The 25,505-nt window shown below is 45.4% G+C and overlaps 1 protein-coding gene across 1 annotated transcript in view; it reads right to left on the bottom strand.

The window, feature by feature from the left end:
* Positions 1–19,793: 19,793 nt before the first annotated feature.
* The window catches only part of ZDHHC14 (zinc finger DHHC-type palmitoyltransferase 14), a 300,826-nt gene continuing 295,114 nt past the window's right edge, over positions 19,794–25,505 (bottom strand). The window contains exon 11 of the mRNA XM_063443413.1: positions 19,794–20,078. Within this exon, the coding sequence (XP_063299483.1) occupies positions 20,037–20,078 (42 nt within the window). The 3' untranslated portion in view covers positions 19,794–20,036. The remainder of the gene's footprint in view (positions 20,079–25,505) is intronic.

Raw genomic sequence — 25,505 nt, forward strand, 5'->3', positions numbered from 1 at the left:
TCTAATATCTGACATTCTCCTAGCAGATACCAAGGCCAGTAACAACAGGGTCTTTAGAGAAAGAACCTGCATAGGGACCTCATCAATAGGTTCGAAGGGATGTTCCGTCAAGGCCTGCAGAACCAGAGGCAGATTCCAAGGAGCCGAGAATCCCTTGATAGGAGGTCTAATCTGTGACGGTACAATCCGTTACTCCATCAAGTATTCCCGTCTTCCCATAAAATAACATCAGCAAGTAATCTACAGAGTAATAAAATGCTGGTATCGCCAAATAATCCACACATGAGCCAAAGCTTAATGCTGGAACAAGACTGACTTTTAATGACACACACTCTGCTTTTATGCAATTCTCCCCTGCAAGAGAGACGCCCACAGACAATTATGAATTACCCAATCACACAATGGTTACATCCCACACATCTCCTCCCCTTAGCCTGAGAGGTAACCCAATTATAAGTACAGTTTAAAACATACTTTTTACCTAACATTCATAACTCTAAAACCATACATCACATTCACATGAAAATTACATATTCACAATTAATCCATTCAGGGGAACAACATATTAAAAAATGGCATGAATCAGACCAGGGGTTCAAACGTTAGTAAAAGTATATTTTGGTCCCTGGCTGGCAGCATGGCAATCTGGTTTAAACAGGTTTTACAGAGGCCTCTATCCTGGAGACAATGGGGAAAGTAATCCAATTATCCAGGGCTAGAGGCAGACTCCATTGAGCACATGGTTGCAAAAAGACAGAAAACACTTTAACATACATAAAGTCACCTTTTACACATAACACACAGACATTTCACATATCCCCAGATAGCTGGGATCTGAGCGCACAAAACTACAGAATAGCGCTCAGATCCTATTCACACAGTTCAATTGCCATGGAGCTAAAGTCTTTCCCATAGTCTTTCATTATATGAATGGGCTCCATGGCATAGCTATCTGGGGTATCACCGTTCACACAGGGCAAGTACTGAATGACTGTATTTAAAGGGCCAGAATGAGTGACATACACTCTGGTATGGCCGAATATTGTTTTTAAAGGGCCCAATCTCCCAGGGCCATAGTCCAAAGGCAGCAGGCGGGCAGCCAGGCTTCTCCAATGCAATGTGGCGAGATTGCTCTCGTCACATCTCTCCCCTTTTCCAAACAGACTAACAGGGTATCTGACCTCCTGCCGGTCAGTGCCCTTGTTAGTCCAGCAGCCCACCCACAAAAGAGAAACAGCAATACAGCCCACCTACAATAACTGGTTACTACACCTGGGTAGAGGAGAAATTTGCCCATGTCCAGATGCCTCACCATGGCTGGGTGACTGGTAGGCTGCCTTGGTGGGTTGCTGAGTGGGCAGAGACCAGTGGCACTCTGCCCGGATGCCAGCACTACCACGGGAGTAGTCTGGTTGAAGCCTGGTTGCTGGAGACCGGCTGTCTCCCCTTTAGCTGCACCGCTCTGCTGCTGGAGACCGACTGTCTCCCCTTTAGTTACACAGCTCTCCTGTTGGAGACCGACTGTCATCCCTTTGGCTAAACAGCCCTGACGTGGGGGGGCAGGACCGACCGTCCCTACCCCCTGTGCGGAAAGTGCAGAGACCACGGTCCCATCTGCACAGGTGTGGGGCTTACTGTCTCCCCCTGGTATGTTAAGCTGCCACTGGGGAGAGGGGATAACAAGCTCATCTCCCATATATACTTCCAGCCGCGGGGGAGGGAGACTGACTGTCTCTGCTCCCAATACAGAGTCTTGCTGCTGGAGAAAGGAGACTGGGCTCTCTATTCCCTGTAGGATACTCTGCCGCTGGGGAATGGAGACTGGGCTCCCAATTCCCAAAAAAATTTGCTGCTGCTGGAGGGGGTCAGTGGGTATCGTAGGCTCATCCACTGCCTCTAAGACCCAGTTGGGATGTAGCTGGGGAGGGGAAGTTTTGCTTACCTCCTCCTCCTGGCATCCCTGCGGGGTTGGTTGGGGATGTGGACCACCTGTCCCGCATCCCTGTAGTACTGGCACAGAGACCGCGGTCCCATCTGCGCCAGTGTAGTTAGGGTTGTTCTCCCCCTCACCCGGTATCTCCTGCTGCGGTGGGAGAGGGGCCCCGGCTGCCCCCACTCCCCAGGGTGCTGGTTGCTGTAAGGTGGAGGGATCTGCCATTACCTCCTCCTGGAACTCAGGCCGCCGCTGGGAAGCGAGACCGGTTGTCTCCTCTCCCTGGGAGATGTACTGCCGCCGGGGATCTGGGCCGGTGGAGAGACCTCGGTCCCATCTCCACCTGCCATCTGTGTGCGTCCCCAGGACACGTCTATGAGGTCCACTACCTCAGGTATCTCTGGTTGGTGAAGGAGAGGGAGGCCGGTTGCCTCCCTTCCCCAGGACGCTGGTTGCTGTACGGTGGAGGAATCTGCCATCCCCTCCTCCTGGAACTCAGGCCGCCGCTGGGGAGAGAGACCGGGTGTCTCCTCTCCCTGGGAGATGTACTGCCGCTGGGGATCTGGGCTTGCCGCCCAGCATCCCTGTAGGGCCGGTGGAGAGACCTCGGTCCCATCTCCACCTGCCGCCTGGGGTTCCTCCCAGTACATCTCTATGATATCTTCCCAGCTGAAGGGGTCTGGATCTGGGTCCGTCACCTTGCTGTCCTGCTGAGCCTTCCCAATGGAGTGGAAGAGACCTCGGTAGTCCTGCTCCAGTTCCCACTCCATGGTTGCTAGGTGAAGCAGGTCTTGCCCTACCTCATGGGGGTCATCCCAGTCATGCCTAGCCTCCCTTGTGTAGAAAATGTCCTGAAGTCTGGTCTGCGCAGGGCTCCCGAAGTCAGTCTCTGCAAAGGACTCCCATAACAAGCCAGGACCATCAAACTCCTCTCCCTCTGGCTTGTCATGCTCGGCTGTCCAGGGTATATACTGTGCCATATACCACCAGAGTGCCTGGTAGGCATCCTCCAGCCATAGCTCCTGCCATACCCGGTGCTCCAGTTCCTTCACCCATTCTTCCAGGGGCTGCTCTCCCAGGTAGGGCATCCGCAGGGCCACTTGCTTATGCAACCGCTGCTCTTCACTGGGGAGACTCTCACCCCGCCGCTGCTGTACCTTGTCCAGGGCCTCGTTCCACAATCCCTTACGAGTGGCCTCTCTCAAATCTAGTATGTACTCCTCTGATACAGGCCCATCCTGTTGGGCCAAGTGCTGCTGCACCCTCCAGCGAAACTCCTCTTCCATGTTGCTGTGGATAGGGACGCTGCCCGTAGCTAGCTCTATCCCTTGAGTTCCTCCGAAGCCAGGGTCGCTGCACGAGTGCTAGCGTTGCCCTCCATGCACTATATACCAGTGCTTTCCTTGAATCCTCTGTGCCGGGAAAAAGAAGGGAAAATCCCGCCGTTTGCCACCAGTTGTGACGGTACAATCCGTTACTCCGTCAAGTATTCCCTTCTTCCCATAAAATAACATCAGCAAGTAATCCACAGAGTAATAAATTGCTGGTATCGCCAAAGCTTAATGCTGGAACAAGACTGACTTTTAATGACACACACTCTGCTTTTATGCAATTCTCCCCTGCAAGAGAGACGCCCACAGACAATTATGAATTACCCAATCACACAATGGTTACATCCCACACATCTCCTCCCCTTAGCCTGAGAGGTAACCCAATTATACGTACAGTTTAAAACATACTTTTTAACTAACATTCATAACTCTAAAACCATACATCAATCCATAAAGGGGAACAACATATTAAAAAATGGCATGAATCAGACCAGGGGTTCAAAAGTTAGTAAAAGTATATTTTGGTCCCTGGCTGGCAGCATGGCAATCTGGTTTAACCCCTTAACACCGCAGCCAAATGTACAAGTTGTGAACAGAACAAAACGTAAACAAAACCTGGCATTTACGCTATATGTCTGTCCAACCGTAATTCACCTCTTTCATATTAAATGCACCCCCCCTTATTATATATCATTTTATTCAGGGGAAACAGGGCTTTCATTTAACATCAAATATTTAGGTATTGAACATAATTTAATATAAAAAATTTATAAAAAAATGGGAGAAAAAAATAATTGTTTAATTTTTTTTTGTTCTATGTGACATTTTAACTGTGGATGTCAAAATACTGTTTGCTTTTACTGCAATACAATACACATATTTGTATTCAGCGATGTCTCACGTGTAAAACAGTACCCCCTATGTACAGGTTTTATGGTGTTTTGGGAAGTTACAGGGTCAAATATAGCACGTTACATTTGAAATTGAAATTCGCCAGATTGGTTATGTTGCCTTTAGTAGCCCAGGAATTAAATTTACACCCAGGAATTAAATTTACACCCATAATGGCATACCATTTGCAATAGTAGACAACCCAAGGTATTGCAAATGGGGTATGTCCAGTCTTTTTAAGTAGCCATTTGGTCACAAACACTGGCCAAAGTTAGCGTTAGTATTTGTTTGTGTGTGAAAAATGCAAAAAACGCCAATTTTGGCCAGTGTTTGTGACTAAGTGGCTACTAAAAAAGTCTGGACAAACCCCATTTGCAATACCTTGGGTTGTCTACTATTGCAAATGGTATGCCATCATAGGGGTAATTTTCATTCTTGGGCTACCATAGGGTCACAAAGGCAACGTAAGCAATCTGGCGAATTTTAATGTGAAAAAAATGAAACACAAGCCTTATATTTGACGCTGTAACTTTTGAAAACACCATAAAACCTGTACATGTGGGGTACTGTTGTACTCGGGAGACTTCGCTCAACACAAATATTTGTATTTCAAAACAGTAAAAAGTATTGCAGCAATAATATCGTCCGTGTAAGTGCTGTTTGTGCGTGAAAAATGCAGAAAACGTCACTTTTACTGGCGATATCATCGTTGTAATACATTTTACTGTTTTGAAACACTAATATCTGTGTTCAGCAAAGTCTCCCGAGTAAAACAGTACCCCCCATGTACAGGTTTTATGGTGTCTTGGAAAGTTATAGGGTTAAATATAGTGCTAGCAAATTAAATTCCCTATACTTTCGGCATGGGTTGTCAGGCAGGTCCCGCTAATTGTAATTAATTAGGATACCTAATTATGTAAAATTATTACATAAATATATGTGTAGAATTAATATATGTATATATATACACATATGTGTATATATACGTATATATATATATATCATTTTTTTTATATTTTTATTTATATATAGGTATATATACGTATATATTTATGTATATAGATATATATATTATGATATATATTATTTTGTTCTACGTGTATTTTGATATAAATATATATATATTATTATCACAATACAGTTAGAACGAAATAACACACATCTATATATTTTTTTATTATTTATTTTTAAATATTTTTTTAATTTTATTTTTTTACGTATTTACATATTTTTTTTATATTATATATAAATATATATATAACAATAATTATATATATATTTGATCAGTATCAGTCTACGTGTAATTTGATATTAATATATATATTTATATATATATTAATATTTAAATACACGTCGTGTATGTGTAAATGTGTGTGTGTGTGTGTATGTGTATATATATATATATATATACTTAGATCATATATATATAATATATATGATCTAAGTATATCTTATTTGTAACTGTAATTTTTTTAACTAATATTTTATTTTATTTTATTTTATGACAGGGGGGCAATGACAGTGTCAGCCAGTGATTTCACATCACTGGCTGACACAGGATCAGTGATCACAGTGACTGCCTGTCACTGTGATCACCTCCTGCAGATTGGGTAATTGACCACAGGGGGGAGTGCCTGGGTGGTACAAGCACTCCCCCCTTCCAATCTGCAGGGGGATCACTGTGCCAGTTACATGTGTCAGCCAATAGGCTGACACATGTAACACTGATCGCAGTGACAGGCTGTCACTGCGATCAGAGAGCACTGAGATCGCAGTGACAGCCTGTCACTGCGATCAGAGAGCTCTGAGATCGCAGTGACAGCCTGTCACTGCGATCTCAGACTTAGCAGATCGCGGTCACTGACCCCAGGGGGACTGCCTGGGGGGCCAGGTAAGTCCCCCGACCGCGATCTGCAGAAGGGGAACGCCGCCGGCCGCATGTGTCAGCCGATTTGAAATCGGCTGACACATGCTTAATACTGGTCGCAGTGACAGCCTCTCACTGCGATCAGAGACTGCAGATCGCGGTCACCGGCCACAGGGGGGGTTGCCTGGGGGGCCAGGCATCCCCCCCGACCGCGATCTGCAGCGGGCGATTAGCGCCGGCCACGTGGGCGGCCATTATGGCGAGGACGTAATATTACGCCCGTCGGCGTTTAGAGCCGGTTCCTGCAGGACGTAATATTACGTCCTCCGGACTTAAGGGGTTAAACAGGTTTTACAGAGGCCTCTATCCTGGAGACAATGGGGAAAGTAATCCAATTATCCAGGGCTAGAGGCAGACTCCATTGAGCACATGGTTGCAAAAAGACAGAAAACACTTTAACATACATAAAGTCACCTTTTACACATAACACACAGACATTTCACATATCCCCAGATAGCTGGGATCTGAGCGCACAAAACTACAGAATAGCGCTCAGATCCTATTCACACAGTTCAATTGCCATGGAGCTAAAGTCTTTCCCATAGTCTTTCATTATATGAATGGGCTCCATGACATAGCCATCTGGGGTATCACCGTTCACACAGGGCAAGTACTGAATGACTGTATTTAAAGGGCCAGAATGAGTGACATACACTCTGGTATGGCCGAATATTGTTTTTAAAGGGCCCAATCTCCCAGGGCCATAGTCCAAAGGCAGCAGGCGGGCAGCCAGGCTTCTCCAATGCAATGTGGTGAGATTGCTCTCGTCACATAATCCTAATGACTGCTTTGAAGAATCGAATCACAATAGGATTTAATGCCCAACGAACACCAGAAAGAGCCAAAAGAGCCGAGTAGTGCACTTTAAGCGTGTTAAGTTGAAGGCCTCTCTCCAGGCCTGCTTGTAGGAAACCCAAAACCTGAGACACGGAAGGGGAACCTAAATCTTGAACCGTGGAATTACACCATCGTGCAAAGGCTTCCCATACCTTATGGTAAGTAGAAGAAGTAGAAGGATTCCTGGAACGTAACAGGGTTGAGATAACCTGGTCCGAAAGGCCATGTTCAACTAGAGACTTCCTCTCATTAGCCATGCATGGAGCCTGAATTTGTGAGGCTCCGGATGAAACACTGGACCCTGAATTAGCAGGTCTTCTGAGATTGGAAGTTCCCAAGGCAGGTTCATCGATAACCTCTGTAACAGGGGAAACCAAGGGCGACGAGGCCAGAAGGGAAGGACAGCTATCACCTTGCGATGTTCCTTGGAGATCTTTCTCAGAACAGCGTGTATGAGGGGAATCGGAGGAAAGACATAAGCCAGATTGAATACCCAATTGATGGATAGAGCATCCTGAGCAACCGCCTTTGGATGGTATCTCCTCGACACAAAGCCTGGAACCTGCGCATTCCGAATGGTCGCCATGAGGTCTACTTGGGGAAGACCCCACTTCTGGACCAACTGGGTGAAGATCCTCCAGGAAAGTTGCCATTCTGAAGCTTCTATCAGGTGTCTGCTGAGGAAATCCGCTAATACATTCTCCTTCCCTGGGAGATAGGTGGCACACAGGCCCTCCACATGATTCTGAGCCCAGGTCATAATGGGAACGATCTCTCTCATCAGGGCTACACTCCTTGTTCCGCCTTGATGGTTTATGTAGGCAGCAGCTGCTTTGTTGTCCACTCTCAACTTGACCCAGCAATGCCTGATGACATGTTGAAAATGAAGAAGTGCCAGGAAAGTAGCTCTTAGTTCTCTGATGTTGGAAGGCAAGCATTGAGTTTTCGGAGGCCATTTTGCTTGAAAAAATCGATTGCCTAACTACCGAATAGAGCGCAGATCCTATTCACACAGTTCAATTGCCATGGAGCTAAAGTCTTTCCCATAGTCTTTCATTATATGAATAGGCTCCATGGCATAGCTATCTGGGGTATCACCGCTCACACAGGGCAAGTACCGAATGGCCCCACTGTATTTAAAGGGCCAGAATGAGTGACATGCACTCTGTTAGGGCCGAATACTGTTTTTAAAGGGCCCAATCTCCCAGGGACCATAATCACATGGCAAGAGGCTGGCAAGCAGTCCTCTCCAGGCCCAAGTGGTGAAGGGCACTTCATCACACGCCCCCCAACCTGTCAGACTGGCATCCGTCGTAATGACCACCCAATCTATTTCCCGCAAGGGGAACCCTCGGGAGATATTTTCCCACGACATCCACCAAAGGAGCTTCTGTTTCAGAACCAAAGGAATGCGAATCAGTGTCTCCCAATCCCTCGAGCTGGTCCTGAAATTTTTCAGAAAAAATTGCTGAAGAGGGCGAAGGTTCCACTGAGCCCACCTGACAAGCTCTATTGTGGAGGAAAGAGTCCCCAGGAGCCTCATAAACTCTCTTGCCATGGCTGAAGTCTTCAGACTGAAGTCCCTTATCGATCTTGAAGTATGATCTTTGTCATGTGCGAGGGATACAATCGCCGTGTCTGTATTGAAATTTGCTCCCAGGAATATCAGTTCTCTTGAAGGATGCAAGTGACTCTTCTCGTAATTGATGAGCCAACTGAAATGAGATGTGTTTGAATATTAATCCTAGGTCTGGGGCCACTACCAGGATGTCGTCCAGGTAGTGAAACACCGCTACACCTTCTTTTCTGAGCAAGGCAATGATGGTGACCAGAACCTTCGAGAAGGTCCTTGGGGCCGTACTTATAGCAAAAGGAAGGGCCTGAAATTGAAAGTGTTCCTTCCGGACACAAAACCTGAGAAACTTTTGATGGGCGATCGTGATAGGGACATGAAAATAGGCATCCCTGAGATCTACTGATATCATCCAATCTTGGTGATGAACAACAGGAATGATGGAGCGAATAGATTCCATGCAAAATCTTCTGACTCTCAGATAAAGGTTGAGCTGGTGGAGTTCTAGAATAGGTCTCCATTTTCCTTCCGGCTTCTTGACCAAAAACAGGGGAGAATAATAACCCTGGAATCTTTCTCTTATGGGTACAGGTACGATGGCTTTTTCCATAACAAAATTGTAGACATAAAGACTCAGAATCTCTCTTTTTTGGATGTTGGCAGGAAGCCTTGTGCGAATAAACCTTGGTGGAGGCAGATATTCTTCGAATTCCAGATGATAACCTCCGCTGATAATGGATCTTACCCAAGCATCTGGAATGATTTCCCAGGCCCTCTGAAAGAATGAAAGACGTGCTCCCACTCGAGGAACCTGGAGTAAGCCACCTTCAGAATTGCTTGTTGGGGCGAAAGGAAGAAGTCTGCGTCTTGCCTCTAGAGGATTTGACATTCTGGTCGCTCTTCCAATTGGAATGCCTCGAGAATTCTCTGCCCGGTCTGTAGGTCTTACTTTCCCTAAAGTAGCCTTGATCCCTAAAAGGTCTGCGGTCCAAATGAGGTCTCTTAGGATGTCTATCTTGTGGCAGCATGACCTGTTTAACCTCAGCCGCTTTTTTAATAGCTTCATCCAGCGGCTTCCCAAAAAGCACTTCTCCCATAAAGGGAAGTGAGCATAAATTATTCTTAGAGGAAAGGTCTGCCCCCCAGGACCTCAGCCAAACCGCCCTTCTAGCGGTGACTGAATGAGCCATAACCTTAGAAAGAATTCTAATGAGGTCAGTGGAGGATTCCAAAAGCCAGTCACTGGCGAGTTTGATATCTCTTAAGGATTCCGCCATCTGACGTCTACTAACACCTTTATCGATGTCATCCTCCAAGTCAAGCAACCAGGAACGCATGGCTCTAGACAAAGCAGAAATGGAAACAGCCGGATGGCAACCTAAACCCGCTGTCATGAATGCTTTAGATAAATCAGCATCAATCATTTTATCCATGGGCTCCTTAAGGGAAGCATTGCTATCAATCGGAAGCGTGGATCTTTTAGCAACCTTAATGATAGGAGCATCCACTTTAGGGACCGTAGTCCACAATCTGGAATCCTCCTCTTTGATCGGGTATAACTTTGAAAGCCTTCCTTGACTAGTAATCCTTTTACTAGGAATTTGCCACTCATTCCTCATCAGGTCTTTAATAGAGCTGTGAACTTGGAAGGAAGGTTTTTTCTTATGCAAATCTCCAAAGTTTCTGTCAGAAGCTGAACATTCTTTGGCCTCTTCCGGCAAATCCAATGTTCTTCTAACAGCTATAATCAAATGCTCCATAGCTTTGGAGTCCAAGGAGCAAGGTTGTTCCATATACTCTTCTTCACTGGAAGAGATTGGCTCTAAATCCAGGTAAGCTGAAGGCTGTCTATATTCATCGTCAGACTGATCTGAATCCATGGCGAAGGTCTCACCTCTTGATCTCTTATTCTTGTGAGATTCAGCAATTCCCTCCACCACTGCTTGCTTAATCCAATAAGCAATATCCTTGGCTGAGGAGGTAGAGGCTTGCGGTGACTTCTGGCGATCAGATTCTCCTGCGACCATGGCTAAGCATCTTCTGCAGAGCCTGCAGTTATCCATAGGCCTTGCTCCACATCCAGGGCAGGTTGCCGGTTTCTCCCTTCTCCTCGATGGGGATCTGGGACAGGACCGGTCACGAGGGCTGTAAGATACTGAAGTCATAAGGCTGTACCCTCTATGCACTCTTTTTAGTAACGTGAAGAAATCAAGAAAAAATAAATAAAAATATTGCTCACCTATGACCTATTGCAGATCTCGTTGATTTTGCAGAAGGGGATGATGGATCCATACTGACTGTAGGGCTAAGAACATGAAAAAAAAGAATGTATTCCCAGCCCAATATTATGAAGATTGTAAAAGAAAAGTAATTCACTTACCTGCAGAGATTTAAGAACAGTCTACTAGAGCACTGTATCTTTAAAGGGAATGAAAACGAGCGTTTTTTAGTCTAAATACCGCCATTTCAAATTTCCCACACCTTTAAAGGATCGCACATGCGCACTTGGTCGCGAGATCGCGAAACCGCCATTTTGGACATGGGCAAAATTCACTCTGAGTCCGGCAATGCGCGCATGCGAGAGCGTCTTACCGTCATGCTGATCGTCTGATCGAGGTCTGTAGCACACACAGGACGCCAGAGGATTCCCACAGCCTGTGGAACTAACCACCCAGGCTCCCAGGGGTTCCCAACTCCATGGAGATTGGGCTACATGTGCCTGGGCTTCCTGAGGAGGGAGGCTGACCTCCACAGGGACAAGACCATATCAAACATGGTCACGTGAGCCAAAAAAAAAAAATATTCAGACAAGCTGAAAAAAAAAAAATATATATATATATATAAACTGTCTTAGGGCTAGGAGGACAGGAAAAGACTGAGGTGTGGAGGATACTGGGGTACCTAATATACTAGGGGAAGGTAGGCTTAATTGTTTGATTGTGTTTCCTGTCCTGAGGGTTAGAGGGAGGAGCTAAACCCATATGTTAAATGCTGCCATGATTAGCCAGGAAAAAATAATACATTTAATCCCTAAAGATGGGGGAAAAAAAGTCAAGATTAAAAAAAAAAAAATAAAAAAAAATAAAAAACAGAACACAAACTACTGTGACAGGACACTAAAACAGGTTAACTTCTGGTAATAGCATAACATTTATTTATTTTTTTCTACTGTCACATTTTTCGTTTGACAGTCTTTATTTAATGAATTTAAAAAGCATATAAACTATGTTTGATAAATACAGAATTAACATCTCTTTACAACAGTCTACATCACACTGGCAGGACATCTTGCTATAAGAGCAGATTTACCAAACGTCTCTAAGTACTTATCGTCTGGGGAAAAACAAAAACAAAACACATTCCACTTAAACAGTGGGTAGACCCAGACTTCTTATGCATACTTTAACTTATGAAGAAGATTGCCTTGAACCTTGAAAAGAAGAGTAAAATTATATGAAAGTGAAAAATGTTTAATAGGTAGAAAGGTCCCCTCCCTCCCTTACCAAAATGTCAGTAAGAGTATCTCTAACCACACATCAGTACGGTGCCCTAAACAGGCAATCCCATCATATATGTTGCATAGTCCTCTCTGCACCTCTAGCAATCAGGCAAGACAATGGGAAATATTCTGTTTAAGGAAACCTAAAATGATAAGAATTAATTCATAACTTTATTATTTGGAGCTACTCATTCTTTTATGGTGTAAAGGGAGTACCTTGACCCACTGTTTATCTGTAATGGTTGTGTCTAGGAGATTCTCCCAGTATAGTTTGATTGAACATACCACCAACATATGCTGGTAGTGGCCCCCCATGCAAATATTCTCAAATCAGGTTCGCTATGGGAATGGATGGGTAGAAATGTTGGATTTGTGCATAGTGGAAAGAGTCCAAAGCAGTGGGGCGTCTTTTACCCGAGTAGTTCTGCAAGATGTTTGAGACCACTAAGGCTCAACATCTGCCTCACAGTAATTAAAGGGACACTATAGTCACATTAACAACTTTAGCTTAATGAAGCAGTTTTGGTGTATAGAACATGCCCCTGCAGCCTCACTGCTCAATCCTCTGCCATTTAGGAGTTAAATCCCTTTGTTTATAAACCCTAGTCACACCTCCCTGCATGTGACTTGCACAGCCTTCCATAAACACTTCCTGTTTAGGCTTTTCTTAATTGCAAGTTCTGTTTAATTAAGATTTTCTTATCCCATGCTCTGTTAATAGCTTGCTAGACCCTGCAAGAGCCTCCTGTATGTGATTAAAGTTCAATTTAGAGATTGAGATACAATTATTTAAGATAAATTACATCTGTTTGAAAGTGAAACCAGTTTTTTTTTCATGCAGGCTCTGTCAATCATGGCCAGGGGAGGTGTGGCTAGGGCTGCATAAACAGAAACAAAGTGATTTAACTCCTAAATGACAGTGAATTGAGCAGTGAAATTGCAGGGGAATGATCTCTACACTAAAACTGCTTCATTTAGCAAAATTAATTTAGGTGACTATAGTGTTCCTTTAAATCATCTATACTCAAAAAGGACACATTGCCTGCCGGCATAGCATTGCATACCAAACTCAGAGCTTGAGAAAACAATGAGCCTGGAAGTATAACCCCTGAAACGATGTCCCACACCAGGGAGAGAATGGGAGTGCCAGAGCGACAGACCATTAATTAGAAATTTAGATTAAGCATGACACTCCAAAATTCTCTGGAGAGCTGCCACCTTATACTTATGGAACTCCAGTAGCATCAAAACCACCCCAGGCGTTCGTATCTCCCCCATTGGAAAGCATGTATAATGCTTTCCTATGCGGTTCTTTATGACATTGGATGTCCTCATGCATAGCGTGTCGACTTCCAGCGTCACTTAGGTGACCAAAAGTCCAACGATCCGGAAGTCCCTCTAGTGGCTGTTTGGTAGACATCCATTAGAGGTGCAGTTAACCCCCAAAAGTATTTATTGTGTTTTATTAAAAACTGCAATAATTACCTCTGCAGGGTTAAGGGACGTGAGAAATTTAAGTGGTTTGGGTGCCTATAGTGTCCCTTTAAAAGTGTACCCCAACATGCAATTTTACCACATGACAGGAGGCTTCATATTTGCATATCTTTCTTTACTGAAAACTCCAGCAGCATAGAAACAGTAACAACCAATCAGAGAAAAGATATGCTGCCCATAAAAGGGTCTGTCTATGACATCATTTCCTCTTTCTTTGCTGCTCCAGCCATCAACAGGTCAGAGTATTTTGCCTTGTGCAAAGATTTTTTACTGTGTACCTGTTTTTATTTGTGTACTGATTTAATTTGTATACGTGTGTTTATTCTTGCCCTGACTGCCTTACCTGCTCCCCTCTCTCTGCTCTGTGCTCGTTTTATTTGTTTTCTCCCTTTCACTTTTTCCGGCGATCCGCGGGCGGCGCGGCTGGCTGTGCCACGCTCGCCGCACGGACCTGCCTCTACCACACGCAGGGTTATTGTGGGGTGACGGGTGGAGGGTAGCCGGGGCTTGTTTTTTTCTATCCGCCGCGTTTTCCTTACCGCTCGCGGCCGCGAGCGGGAACCTCTTCCCCACGCGGCCGGCGGCCATCTTGGATCTCGCGGTTATCGCGAGATCCGCGGCGGCCTCTCTCTGCGGTTCGGTATTCACCGACCGCCGTAACGACACCGGGGACCACCCTCAGGGTGACTCCCCGGTCTCCTTTCTCCCCAACCCCTGCACTGCCGGGCAGGGATAGTTATATTTACATATTACTGTTTGGTGCCTTCTTTTCTCCCTGAGGGAGAAAATACTTCACAACACTTTTTTTCCTATTTGTACATCTGCCTCACTGTGGCAAGGGAATGCATGCTCAAATTTGAAGGCTCAGAATAAGTTGTTATCGTCCCCTCAGTGTGGTTATTAATTAAAGGGACATACATACATATACGTATATATATTTTCTCACCCCTCAGGGGAATTTGCTGGCACTATCAACCCTTCAGGGTATATCATTGGGTACCCCTCATAGGGTCCTGTTACATTACTGCACCCAAGGGTGAAATTTATGTGGGTGTCCTCTGGGTATTTTTTCATGGCACACCACCTGGGGTGACCCCCCAGACACGCATGCAGGGCGATACAGCCCCCCCTTTTTTTGGTTGATGTGGGTGTCCTCTGGTTACCACGGCACGCCACCCGGGGTGAACCCCGAGAATATGCACTAGGGCGTACCTAATTCTTATGCTTAGCCCTTTGGATAAAATACGTGCATAAAAGCCTTCTATACACGACAATATTGTCTATGTTTGCAAACGATAAACCACACGGTTCTCCCCACTGAACCTAGTTCTCGCCCCACAGGTTTGACGCTACATTTGGTCATGGAAGATACGCAAAACACAGACTTTCAAGCCATGATCAATGCCGCCGTGGCGGCTTCTGTGGAAAAGGCCCTCTTGCGAGCCCTCCCCCACAGCCGTGGTGATACTAGCCCTCCGGAACGCATGGAAGCGTCGGGCTCCGAGACGTCCAAGGCCAAGCGACTCAGGAAGCCTTTGAGCCCCCCCTCCGCCAAGGCGAAGGGCAAGATGCCCGCCAAACGGGTCAAGGGCGCGGACCAACAACCCGCACCCTGCACACCCCTGTCCTCGGACGAGGACGACGCCTACGATCCACATCGCCTGAATGTGGTGGATGAATGGCAACGGGAGGGTTCACCCTCGGACGACGAGGAATGGCAGGATCTGCCACCCACTTCTTCGACTTATGTCAAGGAGACCTTCTTGGACAAAGAGGCCGATGACAGCCACTCCGCCGGTCCGTCCGGGGATGGCGTCTTTATGGACGAACAGGGGTTGCCGTTGTTTGACCCACGCACCATCCGACACCCTCGCTCCTCAGAGTGGACACTGCCAGAACATCTGGCAAAATTTATTCATTACTGGCTGCGCAAGCCATTGGAGAAGGAGGTACGGACGCGCCTCCGGGCCGAATGCCCCAGGCCCCTGATCCCCGACAAGGTGGCGCTAACGCCAGAATTTGATGATACTATGGTAGCCTTTATGTCATGCTCGGGCAGAGACCCGCGCAAAGGGGTTGAAAAGGGCATCAAGGCGGCACAGGACAAAGTGCTGGACCTGCTGGGTCCCATAGCTAAGATGCTGTATCACGCTGACATGGCCCTCAGCCAAGGATCGCTGCTGGACCCCCATATCATACGCGAATGGGCCCAACGCGCAATATGTCTGCTGGGCAACGCCAACGCAGCGCTTTGCGTCAAGAGACGCAGATCGGCTCTGATCAGAATAGACAGCAAGCTCCTGGAACTGGGAGCCAAAGAATTTGGGCCTAAGGCCAAGGGTCTACTATTTGGCGATGCCTTAATTACTGAGCTGAAACGACATGTGAATTTATTCACGACCTTAAACAAGGCCAAGACCTCACTCAGACAAGTGTTCCACACTCCTCCCGCAAGAGGTGTTTTTGGAAGGGCTGGCCGACAGCGGAACCGTGCCGCCAGCCGATTTTGGACCTCAGGTTCCAGGGCGTTCCCACAGACGCCAACCTTCTTCCCGTCCTCCTCGCAAAAGCCTTCTACGTTTCGAGGCGCAGGAAGGTCCAGAGGTTTCAGGAGCCGCGGACGCGGCCGCTTCAATAATGGTGAGTCCCTCCATACGAACATTTGTCCCAAAGTTTATTGCAGGCAACCTGTCTTCTTTTTTCCAGAACTGGACACGGATCACCAGAGACGCCTGGGTCCTCCAGACGGTGCGCGGTTTCGTGATAGACTTTACCGCGCAACCTGTCCAAACCGCTCTCCCCCTCCCGATACGCATGTCGGCAGAACAAAACCGACTGGTGGACGAGGAGATCCACTCGCTCTTCGAGAAGGGCGCGGTTCAATACGCGCCAGACGGGGGAGGTTTTATAAGCAATATCTTCTTGGTAAAGAAGAAAACAGGCGAGTATCGGCCGGTTATCAACCTCCGACAACTAAACGCCTTTGTGGCCTACAGACACTTCAAGATGGAAGGCATCCATCTTCTACAAGACCTTCTCGTCAAGAACGACTGGTTTACGCGCCTGGACCTCAAAGACGCGTATCTCACGGTCCCCGTAGACAGAAGTTACCGTCAGTTTCTCCGCTTCAGATGGAGAGGACGGGTATGCCAATTTACTTGCCTGCCATTCGGCCTCAGCTCGGCTCCGTGGTGCTTCACGAAGCTATTGAGGCCGGTGATGGCTCACATCCGTACAAGAGGCATACGCTGTCTCGTATACTTGGACGATTTGCTGATTTTTTGCGAATCCGCGTCCAGGCTACGATCGCAGACGAACTTTGTAGTTCACTTACTAGAGTCCCTGGGATTCGTGGTGAACATGCAAAAATCGTCTCTCACTCCATCCCAGTGCAGTTCCTGGGTTTCGACATCGATTCGAGGGAATGCGTACTACGCCTCCCCTCGAAAAAGATTGCCTCAATAAGGAAGGAAATCAGGCGAGTCTTGAAGATGGACTCAATACCGCTCAGGATGCTCGCCCGGATTGTAGGACTCCTGTCCTCATCCATTCAAGCGATATTCCCGGGCCCTCTACACTACAGGGCCATGCAACGGCTGAAAGCGGGATACCTGCGCACCGGACATTCCTACGACCACTGGATCCCACTCACTCGGGAGGTGAGATCAGAACTGCGATGGTGGTTGCTACACATACAAGCCTGGAACGGCAAGGCGATCTTCGGCTCCTCCCCGGACTTCATTGTGGAATCGGACGCCAGTTTATGGGGATGGGGCGCCAACTGCTCAGAGGCCTCCACGGGGGGACCCTGGCAAGGGGAGGAAACCGGTCTCCACATCAACTGCCTGGAGTTGATCGCGGGTTCCTTCGCCATACGCAGCCTGGCCAAGGACAAGTCGAACTGCTGTATCCTGCTCCGCATGGACAACATTTCGGCGGTACAATACATCAACCGCCTGGGCGGAGCGAGGTCCAAAGATCTGACCGAAGCTACGAAGGACATCTACAGCTTCTGCATGCAGAGGAACATCACGTTACAGGCGGAATACCTCCCAGGGGTTTCCAACCTGACGGCGGACTGGTTCTCCCGGCACTGGAGAGACACCAGCGATTGGACGCTCAACAGAGAGATATTTCAGACACTGCGACAACGGATGGGTCCGCTATCAATAGATCTGTTCGCCTCAAGGACCAACCACCAACTACGGAGATACTACAGCTGGCTTCCGGATCCGATGAGCGAAGCGGCGGACGCTTTCCTGCAGGACTGGCCCTCACACGGAGCCTACGCTTTCCCTCCATTCTCGATGATCCCACGAGTGCTATGGTACTTACGCACCCACAGGACTTCGACCCTACTCATAACGCCCCTCTGGCAGAGTCAACCGTGGTTTCCGGACCTCCTGGAGATGTCCCACGACACTCCCGTGCTGCTCCCGACTTTCCCACTCCTTCTGTCGAGACCTCGAGGGGAACCTCACCCCCTCGTCCTGGAAGACCAATTGGAACTAGTGGCTTGGACGATTTCAGGGGATCCTGGTCAGTCCACGGCCTATCGCAGTCTACTAAAGACCTCCTTTGGGATTCGTGGGCCCCGGGCACCAGGAGATGTTACATTTCCGCTTGGTCAGCCTGGAGTGATTGGTGCGTGGAGAGGGATTCCGATCCCTTTACTGCCCCTATCCCGCTGATACTCAACTATCTTGCCCATCTCTTCTCGACTGGTAGATCATTCAGATCCCTTAACGTGATCAGATCGGCCATTTCAGCGGCACACATCCCAGTACAAGGCAGACCGGTGGGTCAAGACCCACTGGTATGTCGCCTGCTGCGAGGCGCTAGAATGACGAGACCCCCAGCGCCCAAATATTCCAACCTCTGGCAGGTGAGTAGAGTGCTGGACTTTCTGAGAGGTTGGCCGGACAACCCGTTTCTATCTCTGAAACAACTCTCAGCAAAATTGGCTCTTTTGTTATGCCTTGTCTCTTTCCGACGGGTGTCTGACATTAGAGCCTTTGACGTGGACGGTTTCTCTCTCACTCCAGAGGGAGTCACTTTTTCCATTGCGAGACGGACTAAATCAGATACGCCCTCTGTATCCTATCCATACTTTGAATCGGTTTCCAAGCTGTGTGTTGTCAAGACACTTAGGAGATACGTAGAAAGCACAGCCACTCTCCGGTACTTTCCGACGCGTCAACTGTTGATTTCCTACGTGAAACCTCACGGCCCAGTGTCTACGACCACCCTGGCCAGATGGGTTCGCTGGTTACTGCAACTGGTGGGAATCAAATCTAGCTTTGGAGCACATTCAGTTAGGGGGGCGGCGGCATCCCAAGCGTTCTTGGCAGGCGCCTCCCTAACCGACATTATGCGTTGCGCGGACTGGTCTAGGGAAAGTACTTTTCGGACATTCTATTTCCGCCAGGTTTCGCATGCTTCCTTCACACTGGTTAGGCCTAAGCTTTAAAAATGCAAATATGAAGCCTCCTGTCATGTGGTAAAATTGAAGATTATATTAGCTTTAGTGTACTAATAATCTTAATTTTAGTAATGACAGGAGGCGAATATTTCCCGCCCTAGGGTTTTTTCTTTCCCCCCCCAGATTACTTTGTTTTTCTTCAGGTTTAAGTCCTAGTGCTCAGGTAAGCATGCAGGTTATTACTGTATATGTTAGCATATGTTTTTTTGCATTGTTCTTTGCTATGCATGGTTTATATATATCATCAGTTTTTTCCTTTGATTTTGTGGTCATGTTTCTCACGTTCCGTTCTTGATAACCTAAGTTTAAGTATAATACTTTGATGCCCTAGGTTTAAATTTCACATCTTAATATATATTATTGCTCAGTTATACAATGGTTATGATATGCGGACACGTTTCCACGCCAGAAACCTTTCACCTTTTTCTTTTTCTTTCAGCGTGAATATCCTTTTTATGGGACGAAGAATCGTCTTCCACTCCGTCACATCATGGATCTACCTAAGTTCTTTATCGTTATATATTCTTGAATTGTTAATCTGTGTTGATATTTTATGTATTGACTGTTACCTTTTTTTCGCCTCAAAGAAAGAGGAAATTATGTCATAGACAGACCCTTTTATGGGCAGCATATCTTTTCTCTGATTGGTTGTTACTGTTTCTATGCTGCTGGAGTTTTCAGTAAAGAAAGATATGCAAATATTCGCCTCCTGTCATTACTAAAATTAAGATTATTAGTACACTAAAGCTAATATAATCTTCAATTATGTAACAAAAAATAAATAAAAGTTCCACAAAATCATTAATAAGGCAAACAAGGTAAAGGGCATATTTATTCTTCTTACAAACCAATTACAAAATTTGAAGTAAACTTGACCTTTAGAGATTGCATTTGGCATTTACACTATATACAAGAGATGGCTAAGTGCAAGGATTGACATTTTATAATACAATAGCAGTTGTAAACATTTTCCAGCATGTCCTCTACTAGTTCACCAGTGGTGACCACTGCCACAAGATCAGTCATTTGTTAGCAGCTCATATAATGCTTCCACAGCAACCATCTTTGCTTAGTCTCGCTCCAAGATAATAGGAGTCTCCTGGATCTGACCCTGCAAATGTACCATTTTATAGAACAAGGTTATTAAATAATGTTAAAAACATAAAACGTGTTGCTTAAGAGAACAGCCAATATATTAAGGCTGGATTTATTTTAAGTAAAACATTAAACAATGTTATGGCTATTGATTTCAGGTTAATGCACAGTCACCTATTAACCAATTGAAGAAAGAAAAAAAAAAAACTATATCTATATCTACATCTATACACACATACACAATTTAGTCTCAAATAAATACTATGTTGCTGTGATGCCTTTTAGATGTCAAGCAGTGTTTTAATTGCATTTAAGACATGATTTTAAAACAGTCTAAATTAATATAAATGATCTTCAATCCTTTCACTGGTACAAAGCAACCACAACACTTTTAACCCCTTACTGACCGCGGATGTACAGGGTACATCAGACCAAAAAAAAAAAAAGAAGTAGTTAACGACCGCTGACTTAGCCTGTACGTCCGCGACACATTTGAGCGCTGGAAGTGATCATGATCGCTTCCAGCTGCTCTAAGGGTATTGCAGTGATGCCTCAATGTCGAGGCATCCTGCAATACCCTTCCTCACTACCGGGCGCCCCCGTTCCCCTTCGAGGCATCCTGCAATACCCTTCCTCACTGCCGGGTGCAGTGAGGCAGAGAATCAGAATCCATCAGGCAGGCCTCCGATGCTCTGTCTGTGTGCATCGAGGGGTCGAGGCACTCAGTGAAGAATAAAAAAATAAAATTAACCCTCTGCTTCCCTCTCTCACTCCATTCCCATTCACTTACCCCAGAGCTGTCCAATCTGCGGCCCCCCAGATGTTGCTGAACTACAACTCCCATGATCCTTTAAATTAAACAGATAGCAAGGGAATCATGGGAGTTGTAGTTCAGCAACATCTGGGGGGCCGCAGGTTGGACAGCCCTGACTTACCTGATCGCCGCTGGCGATTGGTCTTCTTCTCCGTCTGGGGGACTGTCTGACAGCCCAAACAGTCCCCCCACAGCTAAATAGGACCCCATAGGCCATGTGATCGCTCTGAAAAAGCGGTCACAAGGCCACAATAGGCATCCATAGTATCACCTGGCATAGGCATGCGCAGCCTATTGCATAAGGGTGTGCACCCTAAAGCAAAAACACACATGCTGCATACTTATACATACACTGATGTGTGTGTGTGCAGGTGCTGTGCGTGTGAAAGGGTGCTGTTAGTGTGTGTAAGGGTGATTTATGTGTGTGCTGTATGTGTAAGGGTGCTGTTAGTGTGTGCGTGCTGTGTTTGTGTCTGGGTGCTGTTTGAGTGTATTGTGTGGGGGTGGGGGCCGTTTAGTTAATATCCTTTTGCTGCTGCTGCCATCCCTAATGGTCCAGTTGTGAGTGAACTCTAGCCCCACAAGGGGCTAAAGTTCACTCTCGCGAGATCTGAGCGTTGCCATGGCAACTCTGACCTCGCGAGAGGAACCCGGCGGAGCTGCTGGCAAGAGCTCCCCGGGTCCTCTCCTGCCTTCCTCCATGCCTGTGAGGGAGATATTTGATCTTCCTCACTGGCCCATGGAGGCACATAGTGCAGGCCGCTGGGATTAGGGTGTGCCCATGCATACCCCGTGCGCATGTCTATGTCACCAGGCATAATGTGGCCTGGTGACAGGCAGTCCCCCCAGTTGGTTAAAATAAACAAAAAAAAAATACACACACACATATATATATATATCTTCATACTAAGTATTTTTTTTATTAATATATACATATATTAATATAAAAATACACACGTGTGTATATATATATATATGGTATATATATATTTTTAAAAACATTTTAAAAATAAAATGATATATGTAATTGTATTCTAACTGTATTATGGTAATTATATATATATATATATATATATATATATATATATATATATAGATATATTATATACAAAGAAGTAAGTAGAAGTATAGATCAGGGTGTTGCAATAGATGTGATCTATTTGGATTTTGCCATGGCATTTGATACAGTCCCACACAATAGATTAGTGTTCAAACTCAAGGAAATCGGTCTAGATGAAAATGCTTGTTCTTGGGTAGAACATTGGCTTAAAAACAGAGTACAAAGAGTTGTCATTAATGGTACATTTTCAAGCTGGACAGAGGTGGCAAGTGGTGTCCCTCAGAGGTCTGTTCTGGGACCCCTTCTATTTAACATGTTTATAAATGATCTTGAAGAAAGCATTGGAAGTCATGTTTCAGTGTTTGCAGATGACACAAAACTCTGTAAAATAATACAATGTGAGCAAGATATTACTTTGCTGCAGAGGGATTTAGATAGATTGGAGGACTGGGCACTCAAATGGCAGATTAAATTTAATGTTGAAAAATGCTAAGTTATGCACTTGGGTGTAAAGAATACACAAGCAACGTATACCCTTAACCCCTTAAAGGGAAACTCCATTGCCAGAAAAACGATTCGTTTTTCTGGCACTGGAGGGTCCCTCTCCCTCCCACCCACCAATCCCCGGTTACTGAAGGGGTGAAAACCCCTTCAGTGACTTACCTGGGACAGCGGCGATGTCCCTCGCCGCTGTCTCCGCCTCCGCGACGCTCCTACTAGTGATTACGTCGGCCGGTGGGCGAGACTAATCTCGCTCACCGGCCGAGGAGACCTAATGCGCATGCACGGAAATTCCGCGCATGCGCATTACGTCTCCCCATAGGAAAGCATTGAAAAATCATTTCAATGCTTTCCTATGGGGTTTTGAGCGACGCTGGAGGTCCTCACACAGCGTGAGGACGTCCAGCGACGCTCTAGCACAGGAAACCTGTGCTAGAACCCAGGAAGTGACCTCTAGTGGCTGTCTAATAGACAGCCACTAGAGGTGGAGTTAACCCTGCAATGTAAATATTGCAGTTTATGAAAAACTGCAATAATTACACTTGCAGGGTTAAGGGTAGTGGGAGTTGGCACCCAGACCACTCCAATGAGCAGAAGTGGTCTGGGTGCCTGGAGTGTCCCTTTAAGGACCAAACTTCTGGAATAAAAGGGAATCATGACGTGTCAGACATGTCATGTGTCCTTAAGGGGTTAATGGAAGCGAATTAGGAATAACCACACACGTAAAGGACTTGGGAATTGTTATAGACAACAAACTATGCAACAATGTGCAATGTCAATCAGCAGTGGCCAAGGCCAGTAAGGTATTGTCATGCATGAAAAATGGCATTCATTCTCGGGACGAGAATATCATTTTGCCTCTTTATAAATCACTGGTAAGACCACATAAAAAAAAAGTGCAGAGGCGGGCTACAAAATTAATAAAAGGACTGGAACATATCAGCTATGAAGAAAGGTTAACAAATTGAAACCTATTTAGTTTAGAAAAACATCGCCTGAGAGGGGATATGATAACATTATTGTAGCGGAGTAGCAGTATAATTCACGGTATCTCCGCTGGTAGTCAGGATAAAGCAGGTAAAACACAGGCAGCGTAATAATAATCCCTCTTCCCCAAGGACTAGACAACACATAGTCTGGGAGCCAACTGTCATTTTATTCCACGGTCACAGTATTTATGCAAGACCCCGTGCAAGGGGTTTCCTGAATGACATTGCAGGGGTTTTACTACAGAGGACTGTGTGGTGAACTTAGCCTGCAAGGCTGTTTCCCAGCATGCCTTGCCGTACAGGAGAGATAATTGTGCAAGAATGTACTGTTAATCACATTATCTCTCCGTAAAGCGAAATACTGTATACAGTTTTACATAAAAATACATAACTGATATAATATTCAGACAAATTCTACACACTGCATATAAAACGAGCATAGCAACAGTTGACGAAATATTCACCCTAAGTGTCCAGAAGTGGCTAAATTTGCCACAATTATACAAATATATTCAGGGCCAATACAAACCATTGTGTGGAAATCTATTCACAAACCAGACTTTACATAGGACACGAGGTCATGCGTTTAGACTGGAAGAAAGAAGATTTTGTCTAAGGCAAAGAAAAGTTTTTTTTACTGTAAGAAGAATAAGGATGTGGAATCCTCTGCCTGAAGAAGTGGTTTTATCAGAGTCCATACAGATGTTCAAACATCTACTAGATGCATACTTGCTAAAACAGAATATTCAAAGATATAATCTTTCAATGTAGGGTAATAACTGCTTGATCCAAGGATAAATCTGACTGCCAATCTGGGGTCAAGAAGGAATTTTATTCCTAGCTTGTTGCAAAATTGGAAGTGCTTCAAACTGGGTTTTTTTTTGCCTTCTTTTGAATCAACAGGAAAAAAACAAGTGTGAGGAAGGCTGAACTTGATGGACGCAAGTCTCTTTTCAACTATGTGACTATGTAACTATGTAAGTAGTAGAGTATAACAGTAACCCCCATGTACAGGTTTTATAGTGTTTTTGAAAGTTACAGGGTCAAATATAAGGCACGCCTTTCCATTTTTTCACATTGAAATTTTCGAGATTGGTTATGTTGCCTTTGAGAGCGTATGGTAGCCCAGTAATGAGAATTACCCCCTTGATGGCGTACCATTTGCAAAAGTAGAAAACCCAAGGTATTGCAAATAGGGTATGTTCAGTCTTTTGTAGTAGCCACTTAGTCACAAACACTTGCCAAAGTTAGCGTTCATAATTGCTTTTTGCATTGTAAACACACAAACAAATATAAATGCTAACTTTGGCCAGTTTTTGTGACTAAGTGGCTACTAAAAAGACTGGACATAACCCATATTGAAAACCCTGGGTTGTCTACTAAAAAAAAATATGTACATGTGAGGTGTAATTCAGAAATTCATGACAGATAAAAGTTTTACAATGTCACTATTGATACATTTTAAAAAAAATTATATTTTGAAACAGCAATGTCCTATTTGTACTTATAGCAATATAACTTTCCCAAAAAAGCTAAGAACATGTTAACATTGGGTATTTCTAAACTCAGGACAAATGTATAAACTATTTAGCAAGGGTGTTTTTTGGCGGCTGTAGATGCGCAACAGATTTTGGGGGTCAAAGTTAGAAAAGGTGTGTTTTTTAAATGTTATAATTTTTTTTTGGTTGTCAATTACAGGATACAATGAACATAATGGCATCTTTAGAAAGACCATTTAATGGCGAAACAAAACTGTATATAATATGTGTGTGTACAGTAAATGACTAAGTGGAAAATTACAGCTAAACACAAACAGCAGAAATGTAAAAACAGCCCTGGTCCCAAACGGTAAGAAAATTGAAAAGTGGTCTGGTCACGAAGGGGTTAAACAGGTCCAGAACTGCAACTAACAGCGTAATTGATAAAAGTGAATTGTTGACAATTTAAAGATAATTTCAAGTTGTCGGCCAAAACAATCAGATAAAAAATAATTTCAAGTCTGTTTTCAGATTGTCGATTTTGGCATAAGATTTAAATTTTGCACACTAGTTATTTTTATTGATAGTCTAATGTGTGTTG

Source organism: Pelobates fuscus, chromosome 2 (genome assembly GCF_036172605.1).
Source record: "Pelobates fuscus isolate aPelFus1 chromosome 2, aPelFus1.pri, whole genome shotgun sequence".
NCBI lineage: Eukaryota > Metazoa > Chordata > Amphibia > Anura > Pelobatidae > Pelobates > Pelobates fuscus.